Source organism: Elephantulus edwardii, unplaced genomic scaffold (genome assembly GCF_000299155.1).
Source record: "Elephantulus edwardii isolate Elephantulus edwardi_28Jun2011 unplaced genomic scaffold, EleEdw1.0 scaffold00143, whole genome shotgun sequence".
Taxonomy (NCBI): domain Eukaryota; kingdom Metazoa; phylum Chordata; class Mammalia; order Macroscelidea; family Macroscelididae; genus Elephantulus; species Elephantulus edwardii.
In genome coordinates this window covers 4,635,359-4,646,097 of record NW_006399893.1, presented here as the reverse complement: position 1 = coordinate 4,646,097, position 10,739 = coordinate 4,635,359, and the positions used below count along the sequence as shown (strand labels likewise).

Sequence of the window (10,739 nt, the reverse complement as noted above, 5' to 3'; positions counted from 1 at the left end):
ACAATGACAAAGGAGATGAATCAGAACTGGCTTTGACAAGCACTGTGGCAATTGGACAATTAAAACAGACGGGGGGGGGCGGGAAGAAGAACGAACTGGGGACGAGAGTGGAGAAAACAGTGCAACAATGAATGAATGAAAACCCAAAAAAACAAAAAAAAAAGACAAATGCTGCATGGTGCCACTGTTGTAAAGCAGGACTGACCTTGGGGTTGGGAGGAGTCTAAGAAGGATGGGTTCAATAATGTATATTGCATTGAAACAGATGAGGGAGAAAACTATTTAAGAGGGAAAATTATTAGGTATTTTTGTCATGACAGGAGTCCAGAGCGAAGGCTGTATAGTGGAGTGGATCTGGGGGGAGGGTTTGTAAAACAATAAAAGAATTTTACTTCTAGAAGAGGGTAGTATACTGGGGGGAGGATTGGGAGGGGAGAAAAGTAAAACAATGAATGAACGGAAATCCAAAGTATCTGTAAATTTTCATTGAAATTAATAATTTTTTTTAAAGAAAAAAAAATAAAGAAAGAAAGAACTGGCAAAAAACAAGGCCCCCAGAATTGATGGCATACCAACTGACATATTTCAACTAAGAGACACTGCCCTAGATGTGCTCACCAAGTTGTGCCAAGAAATCTGGAGAAACAACCACTTGGCCAACGGACTAGATCTCTATTTGTTCCCATTCCAAAGAAAGGTGATCTGACAGAGTGTGAAAATTATCAAACAATATAATTAATATCAAATGCAAGCAAGATTCTGAAGATAATCCAAAACCAACTAGAACAACACATCAACAGAGAACGACCAGGAGTGCAGGCTGGTTTCAGAAGGGGTCGTGGTACTAGATATTGTAGCTAATGTTAGATGGATCTTTGGTGAAATCAGGGAGTACCAGAGGAATGTCTATCTGTGTTTTATTGATTATACAAAGGTATTTGACTGTGTGGATCATAACAAACTGTGGCTAACTCTGAGAAGAATGGGAATCTCAGAACACTTAATGTGAAACCTACACTTCAGCTAGGAGGCAGTTATCAGAACAGGAAAAGGAAACACTGCATGGTTCAAAATTGGGAAGGGTATATGCCAGGGATGTGTCCTATCTCCATACCTTTTCAATCTATATTCAGAGAAGATTTTTTGGGAGGCTGGGCTTTACGAGAAAAAAATGTGGCATCAGGACAGGAGAAAGACTCATCAAAAATCTGTGTTAAGCAGATAATACAACCTTGCTTGCTGAAACTGAGGAGGATCTGAAGCGCTTACTGCAGAAGGTAAAGGACCGCCCGCAGTCTTCAATATGGATTGAAGCTCAATCAAGAAAACAAAAATTCTCACCAGTGGGCTGATTGGAATCATGATAGATGAAGAGAGTGAGACTGTTAACCGCTTTAGTTTGCTAGGCTCCATGGTCAACATTCTTAGCACCAGCAGCCAGGAAATTAAAAGACATATTGCAATTTGAAAGTCTGCTGTCAGAGACCTCTCTAAAGTACTGAAGAACAACAATGTTGGTCTGGAGACTAAGGTGTGCCTGATACAGGCCATGGTCTTTGCAATCACTTGCTATGCTTCAGAAAGCTGGACAATGACTAGAAATGACAGAAGGAGAATCAATGCCTTTGAGCTGTGGTGTTGGAGAAGAGTATTGCATATTCCATGGACTGCTAGGAGAGTTCATCCTGGAGGCAAAGATTCTGACGCTTCATCTGACATACTTTGGACATGTTGCAAGGAGGGACCAGTCCTTGGAGAGAGATGTCATGCTTGGGAGGCTGGAGGGACACTGCAGGAGAGGAATACCTTCGATGAGATGGACTGATTCACAGTGACTGAGTTAATGGGGGTAGGTGTGCTGGAAACAGGCACAGGATGGAGCAAGGTTTAGGGCTGTTATATGTAGGGTCGTTATGAGTTGCAGGCGACTTGATGGCATATATCAATAACAACAACTTTTTATATGAAGTTAAAATCCAAAGGTTTCATTCACTGACATCTACATATACAGTAAAAAAATTTATCCCCCACACAAAAATTAACATTTCCTATTTCACAGCCCCAGAACTGAAGGAATATCAATTGAAGTATTTCAATAAACAGATATTACGTTGGACGTCCTCACCAAGTTGTGCCAAGAAATATGGAGGACAACTAATTGGCCAACTGACTGGAAGAGATTCATTATTTACTCCCATTCCACAAAAAGGTGACCCAAAAGAGTGTGGAGATTATCAAACAGTATCACTAATATAAACGATTTTTTTAAAAACTATTTTAAATCCATGCCCTCAAGCAGGGCTCCACCCTTACCCTTAGTCTAAGGTTCAAGGGCCACCTGCTTTTGAGGGGGGACAAGGAACAGTAACACACACACAAAAAAAAACCTCAGAAACTTCCCTTGCCTGACCACCATCCAGATGAAACCACCTTTGAGCTGATAGCCAGCCAGCCAGCTGACTTCCACAGCTGATTTAAAATCATTGATGAGGGGATGGGTCTGTGGGTTAGCTAGGGGCCTGCAGACTTGGAAGTCTCCTTCCACTCTGGAACCAGACAGCTGGCTGGCTGGCCATCGTCTCAATGGTGGTTTCATCCCGATGGCGGTCAGACAAGGGAAGTTTCTGGGGTCCTTTTTGTTGTGTGTGTTACTCTTCCTTGTCCCCTCAAAAGAGGGTGGCCCTTGAACCTTAGCCTAAGGGTAAGGGGGGAACCCTGCTCAAGGGCGTGGATTTAAAATCCTGTTTTAATAGAATATTCTTTAAAAGACACAACAATCATTTGTCTATTTGCTGTACTGAACAATATGGAGTTGCTGTGATGCTGAACATTATCTCATAGTCATGTCAAATACCATAATTGTTACCCATTATGTACAGTGCTTGGATGAACTTCTAGATTGAGTCATGTTGGGAAGTAGGAGTGGCATCCACTTCCTAAACTAGGTGCCTCTGGAAACTCTACAAACTCTCTTATAAATGTACAGAAAAGATGTTAATCATAGAAAAAAGTTCAAATCTTTTGTGCAAAGCTTACTCTGAGTCATATTTGACTCGACAACACTTAACCACTGCTAAATGAGACTAGTTATATCTCATTGGTGGTTTCATCTATCAAGATAACTAGTTGTATCTTGGAGGAATCTTCTTCCACTTTGCACATCACTCTTTGTCAATATGCTATACAAGGTACCTGGGTTTGCTATGCTGCTGAACCTTGTGCCATGGGGATATCAAATACCAGAATGGTTTTCCATTGTGGATAGTGTTTGGTGGAGCTCCCAGTTATAAAACAGGTTGGGAAGCAGAAGTGGCATCCACTTCCTAAACCACATGCCTCTGGAAACTCTATGAACTTGGAAAAACAAAGACAGCTGTGGAAAGGCATTAGGTCTTTTGTTCATAGAGTCGCTATGAGTCAACCTCGAATTGACAGCAATCAATAACAACAAAACACACACACACACACACACACACACACACACAAAATAACAACAACAACATCACTAATATCACACACCAGCAAAATCCTTCTAAAGATCATCCAGAAACACTGGACAGTACATTGACAGAGAACTATCAGAAATAAAAGCTGGATTTAGAAGAGGTCGTGACTCTATAGAGATATTACTGCCAATGTCAGATGGATTTTGGCAGAAAGCAAAGAGTACCAGAGGAATGTCTCTCCGTGTTTCATTGACTATGCAAAAGCATTTGACTGTGTGAATCACACCAAATTGTGGCTAACCTTGAGGAAAACAAGAATACAACAAAACCTGACTGAGCTTATGTGAAACCGATATACTTGGACCAGGAAGGAGTCCTCAGAACAGAGCAGGGAAATGCTGCATGGTTCAAAATCAGGAACGGAGGGCATCAGGGATGCACATTGTCTCCATACCTTCTCAAGCTATATGTAGAACAGGTCATTTGGGAAGCAGGGCTTTATGAGGAGAAATGTGGCATCAGGATTGGAAGTAGACTCATTAACAACCTACGTTATGCAGATGACACAACCCTGTTTGCTGAAACTCAAGAGGACCTGAAGTGCTCAAGGATGTAGTCTTCAATATGGATTAAAGCCTACCATCAAGAAAACAAAGATTCTCAGCACTGGGACAATTGGCAGCATCATGACAGATGGAAAAGAGATTGAGGTTGTTAACAATTATAGCTTGCTTGGCTCCATAATCAATACTCTTAATACCAGCAGTGAAGAAATCAAAAGAGGAAATGAATTGGGAAAATCTGCTGTCATGAACCTCTCCAGAGTGCTGAAAAGCAATGATGTCAGTCTAGAAACTAAGGTGTGCCTAATCCAGGCAGTGATCTACACAACTACTTGCTATGCATCAGCTAGCTGGACAATGACTATGGATGACAGAAGAAGAATCGATGCCTTTCAATTGTGGTGCTGGAGCACGTACTGGCAAGAAAACAAGTAAGTCTGTCTGGGAGAGGGTGAAACCAAGTATCTCCTTGGAAGGTAGAATTCTGAAGCTCCATCTGAGACACTTTGGGCATGTGGACAGGAGGGACTGATCCTTGGAGAAGGACATCATGCTCATAAGCTTGGAGGGACAGGGCAATATTCAGAGCTGCTGTACAGAGGGTTGCTATGGGTCACAGGAGACTCGACAGTACATAATAACAACAATATGCATGACCGAAATTGTCACAAAGTATACTGTACATGAAAAATGAAGGAAATAAAATGGAAGAAGGAGTTGCATCCCCTTCCTAAACAACATGCCTCTGGAAACTCTAGGAACTTAAAGAAATGATAGTTATAGAAAGACTTCAGGTCTTTTGTTCATAGGGTCACTATGAGTCATGCTCGACTCGATGACAATCAACAATAACATGTCAAATATGCAAAGGACTATTTATAGTAAAAATTAATGATCTCATTAAAAATAAATATATACTAAATTCTGGAGATTATTTTTTCTGACCCAATTAAGAAAAAGTGTTTCACATTAAGGTCAGAAATTCATTTCTCTACTATGTAGTTAAATAAAGGTAACCAACATTTTGCTTGAATGAACCTTGAACGAAAAATTCCAAAAGAAGTCCGACAATCCTTCCTGAGGTTACTTTCATAATTTTTTTTAAACTGTTTTCTCCAGTGTGGAACTAACTTTCTCATTTTTAATAATTTGAATTCAAGCTAGTTCTGAAAGTTGGAAATTCCCCAAACTGTATAGTATTATAATTTTTAAATTCTAATCTGCTACATAACCTGTTCCCACCCTACCTGCCACACTAAGTGAGCAAAGTGAGGAATTTTTAACAGTTCAACTTGATTCTTTTGTTTTTAACAGTTCAACTTGATTCTTTTGTCCAACAGTGGGTTCCAGATTTTTTTTTAAATTTCACAGCAGGAAGAGGGTTATCACCTTTTTATTTTACCAAGAAAGGACTTTTTAAAAGCATCATCCACAATCACAAATATTTTAAAGTAAAAAGGTTAGTTCAAGTAGAAGAAAAATGGGATGGAGTAAATTCCTTAATGAACTAACTTCTTTAACTTTACCAAAAATATCCAACCTACAGTTTATCTGTGTATGTATACTGTTTCTATGTAGCATAAAATTCTATGTGTAGGCAGATTGTTAACTCTCCCAACTCACTGCCACCATGGAACAGACTCATAGCTGGGTTTCTGAGGCTACTGTAAATTAAACAGGAAGCCACCTATCTTTCTCCAGTGGAGATGCTGGTGGATTGAGACTTTCAGAGAGGTGCAGCCTTTGGGTTAGCAGCCCAACTCCTTAGGGAGTAAATGATGAGAGCTCTTTATTACTAGAGTAATTATGATAGTAAACATTATTAGGTTATTAATTCATCCTAGATATCAAAAGAGAAATTAATCTGATTTTTTTCTTACTTTTCACTCAACTCTTATTCTCTCCTTCACTGTGTGAAAAGACAGTGCAGAGGAGTTTACATTGCTAGAAATCTGTTTTGCTCTGGCCATCTGAAACAATACAGAACTTGCAAGGTGCAGCTAAGTCTTGTCCAGGAAGGGTAGGACCAAACTGCCTTACCTGTCTACAGCACCACTTGCAGGGGAGGGGGAGGAGGCAGTTCTTTAGGTAGGTTCAGTGCAACGCTTCCTCCTCTTCTGCAAGCAGTGCAGGAGGCGCTGCAGAAGGAAGGGCATCTATGAGAGTGGCAGAAGAAACGATGGAGGGCATGAGGGGTTTTTGTTAAAAGTACTTTTTGCCCAACTATGCTAAATATGGTGCCCAAATTAAAAATGACTAAAGCAGTAAGAAAAGGAATGTTTAAGGATTCCAAATGTAAACTGATCAACCTCAACTTCAAAAAATTATTTGTCTCTTACTAGGGGCTACTAGCATGTGCAATCTATCATAAGGATACTAAGCATACTTTGAAAATATATTTTAAATTCTTTTCAACTTAATTTCAGCCTTTATCCTTAGTTGTCTAGGTTCCAATAATACACATTAAGAAAAATATACGTAAACTCTATTTAAGTCTTTAAAAAAGGAATGTTTTCTAAAGAGGTTCATTCACAAAAATCTTTTGCTACATTACTTTCTTTAAATCAGACTAAAAACAATCTCTAAAAGGTGAATAAAGTGTGAAACACAATGTATACAAATTCTGTATACAAACTTATATAAAATAAATTTTTATAAAAGTCCTTTAAATTCTAAATTACACTGTTCCTAAAAATTCTCTCTTTGAAATTTAATATAACCTAGACTTTATAGAGTTTCTAAATTAAAGATACTAGAAACATTTAAATAGTATTTAGAATACTACTTTGAATGCATGTCCACAGGCAAAAAAAACCCAGCTTTTTCTCCTCACAGATTACTTAATAAGTCCAATTCAAGATACTTGTATGTACTTTATCAGCCAAATAATTGTATTCATAACAAATCCATCATACAGTTCATTTAACTTGTCTAAGTGAAAATAAGATGCATTCTATTTGCACTATGTAATCTCTAGGGCTATATTTCAATTACTATTCTGACACAAAATAATGACATACAATTAAGTTGTAATCTTGCCAGAAAATTTTGACACATTTCCTATAAAGAGATTAAAGCTACCTAAAGTAGCGGTTAAGTAAATTATCACACCTATAAGACAAAATAACTTACTAAAATTTAACAGTGAGTTATATCCACTGCTCTCAGCATTTCATATTAGTATATTCTCTATAAACTGTATTGACAATACAATTCTTTTGATTATATCTAGTGAATTTTTATAAAATTTAAAGATGATACTATTCCATGAAATTCATGACAAAAGCAAACGAAAATTACAAATTAGGGAAAATCTTAAGTGAAAAGCACTTAATAAGGCAATGCTGTCAGCACAAGAAAAGATGACCCTTGATGAGATGGATTGATTCAGTGACTGAGGTAACTGGGGTAGGTGTGTCAGAGACAATAAGACTAGCACAGGACAGTAGGGTTTAGGGCGGATGTACAAAGAGTCACTTTGAGTCCCAGGTGACTCAACAGTACATAAAAGCAACAACAATGTCTAGCTTCCAAAATATGACACTTTTTGCAATTCAATGTATCTCATCAATTTGACAGCATACAAAGTGCAGTTTACAAATGTGGGGAATTTAATGAGAATAAAAAACAAAACTCCACCCTTGTAGAGATTCTAACTCATCCTGCATCTAAAGGACAGAGAAAACTGCCCAAGCAGTATTCTTTAATGAAGTAGAATGTTACAACATTTTCCTCTGAAGCGGCTAGTGGATTTAAACTGTTAATTCACTTGTTAACAGTCGAGCAGTATTTAACCACTACACTATTAGAACACCTTCTTTTTCTCAGAATATTAGTATAGTATTTTATTAAATAAATCCAATTGCTTGAAGGAACATAAAGTTTCTCCAATCTTTTTCAGGCACTTTTCATTTCTGGTCAAGTGTGAAATGAAATTAGTAAACTTTGAGTGATAATTTTCAGTATGATCAATATGAATGACAAAATATTGAGAATATACTATTCAGAAGAGAAGAAATCTAAAAATTTTCATAAACAGAAATACTAATAATCTTTTCAAAAGGATGAAGGATCTAAGATAAAGTATTAATCGCAGAAGCCTTGGTAACACAGTGGTCAAGCACACTGGTTACTCACCAAAAAGGCTGGTGGTTTGAACCTACCAGCTGCTCTGAAGGAGAAAAGATCTGGCAGCTCTCTTATGGTGACTACAGACTAGATAATCTAGAGGCAGCTCAATTCTGCCCTATAAACTGTGATTTAGAATTGACATGACCATAGACAACAGCTGTGCAAGTCAATTATTACTTATGGATATAATGGGATTCTTTCCATAATATGCTACTAGAGAGCTCTGGAGGTCTAATCTGTAGGGTCTTGTACTGCTAGCCCACCATTAATTCACCATTAAATATCCAGCCTCAGCAGCTCAAAAAAGGTTCAGCTATGAGTCAGCTCCCTATTAAATGGCAATGAGAGAATATCAAGTTGGACTATTACATTGAGTTGTAAAATACAATTTAGTAATTTTTTTCTAGTCAAGCATTTACAAGTGAAACATTATCAATATTATCAATAATTTCCAAGGTATATCCCACATTATTCCCGTGTATTCTTTTGCTAAAACACAAAACATAATCATGGAGTTCCTTAAGTGAAAAACATACCTACCTCACAAAATAACGTAAGCTTGTCATCTGGTAATAGACCATTCGCTTCATCAAGCAAAAAATCCCTTCTAATGAATTTTTTAAAACCCCAGTCCTTCCCTTGCACAAATCGATATGCTCTTTGGCTTTCTGGTGGAAAAAGAGGAAATGCTTAAATAAAACAATGATTTTAAAAAAATTCTTAAGGTTTATACAATTGCATAAAATGCCAAAAGTAAGACTTGATCAACACAACATTACTAATCCAAATATTATAGATATGCATGTTCATAGATGAAAAGTCATCTGTAAGTATTAAGTCAGACAGAACCAGATCTTCATGTTGCTACTCAATTTTTGGCCATCATCAATGAGCTTGATTTCAGATTTCTAGATCTTTAAGGAGACAAAAAGTCACACTAAATCTCATGGAAAGGGGAGAAATCTTTCTAAACAACACAGGTCCTGGAGATGTGATAAAAAATACTGGCACAGGTAAACTTGGCCATCATCTTATCATGAGAACTCTGTTAACACTCTCTCATTTCCTTCTTCTAGTTTTAAAATGAATGGTTGAAATTACTAACGTATCCTTTAGGTTTTCCTGAGATACCCAAACGTACCCCTGACTTAAGTTTCAATAATACAGAAAAGCCAACTACATGATGAAAAACTTAAAAATCAGTCCCCTCTTACATCTTTAGATATAATTCCCCAGATTTTATTTTTTTTTTACAAAAATACAAATTATACTTTTAGTTTAACTTCATAAAAGATTTTTTTAAATAACTAAACGCTACAAATATTCAATATGCTGAATAACTATATTCTGAACAGGGACAGGTTCCATAATGTTACTATCAGACATAATTGACATATCAGCACTTTAACTGTAATTCTGAAACAAGTTAAATAATCTACAAAAAGTATCCATTTTTATTATCATAAAATGGAAGTAGACAGAATAATAAGTCTAAGTATGAAGCATTTTATTATCTTAAATGTGAGACAATGTGAAAATATGTATTACTTTGGCAATAAAGTATATTATTTTCAAAATGTGTGTATAAAGGAGGCTATGATAAAAAAATAACTTGTTACTTACTTCCAGAACATAAGCAAAACTGAAGTGGCAATTTATACTACTTTTTTATTATCCACACTCTATACTTCTTACAGGGCACTCCTATTAAGTCCCAATTAACATAATTTTAGTGAGCATACACGATATATATTATCACGTACATGATGTGAATCTTGGACTCAACAGGCTTGTGACTAAGACAAGGGAGATCTGATAGCATATCCTGTAGGTAATGGTGCTGCTATCTCAAAGGCTGAGTCTCTCTGTGGCTCAAATCCACCAGTGGCTCTTTGGGAAAATGATGGCTAATCTCTTCCTATGCCTCAGACACCCAAAGAGCGTCAGTCCTGATGTAACTGGCAATAAGTATGAGCAAGAGAAGCTGACTGTTTTTCCTTACTTAGTCCACTGCTCAAGAAAATTTATATTAACAAAATGGCTGGATGGTCTATCTCCTTTCACATAACTATTTGGATTGTATTACCTGACAAAAATAGCAAAGAAGAGAAATACTTCTGGACACCTATAAGCCAAGCATTGAACTAGGCACCTTGCCCTAGCAGCAGTTATTTTTCTTAAGTAATATATCATTTTAGGGCATGAAGGGGTTTATTATTTTCATTATATTTTTACAAGTCTTGTGGAGTCCAAGAATTATTAACACAACTAATAAAGTGAAATCTATGTTCGCATTTAAAATGAATTAAATATTGCCCAAATTAAATTTTTTACATTATGCAAATTTTCATGGGGAAAAATATTCACTGATTTTCTTGGTTAAAGTGCAGAAGTCACATAACATAGTTACACAGAGACTTCTTCACTCAGTTTGCAAATCACTTACCCATTGCTTTTGTTTCTTCCCTTTTAGCATTCAGAAGGGAAAATTTGAATTTTGCTCGAACTTCACTTTTTGGGCAGCTGACTAAAAGCAAATATAAGGACAAGTAGTCTTTACTTTCATCATCTAATCCCTTTGGGTTTACCCTCAGGCACC

At 36.9% G+C, this 10,739-nt stretch overlaps 1 protein-coding gene across 2 annotated transcripts in view; it reads right to left on the bottom strand.

The window, feature by feature from the left end:
* Positions 1-10,739, bottom strand: part of SPOPL (speckle-type POZ protein-like) — a 54,270-nt gene that overhangs the window by 28,714 nt on the left and 14,817 nt on the right. For both annotated transcript variants that reach the window (XM_006894448.1, XM_006894449.1), the window contains exons 3-4: positions 10,587-10,739; positions 8,681-8,808 (exon numbers count right to left, since the gene is read on the bottom strand). In XM_006894448.1, coding sequence (XP_006894510.1) covers positions 8,681-8,808; positions 10,587-10,739 — 281 coding nt within the window. The remainder of the gene's footprint in view (positions 1-8,680; positions 8,809-10,586) is intronic.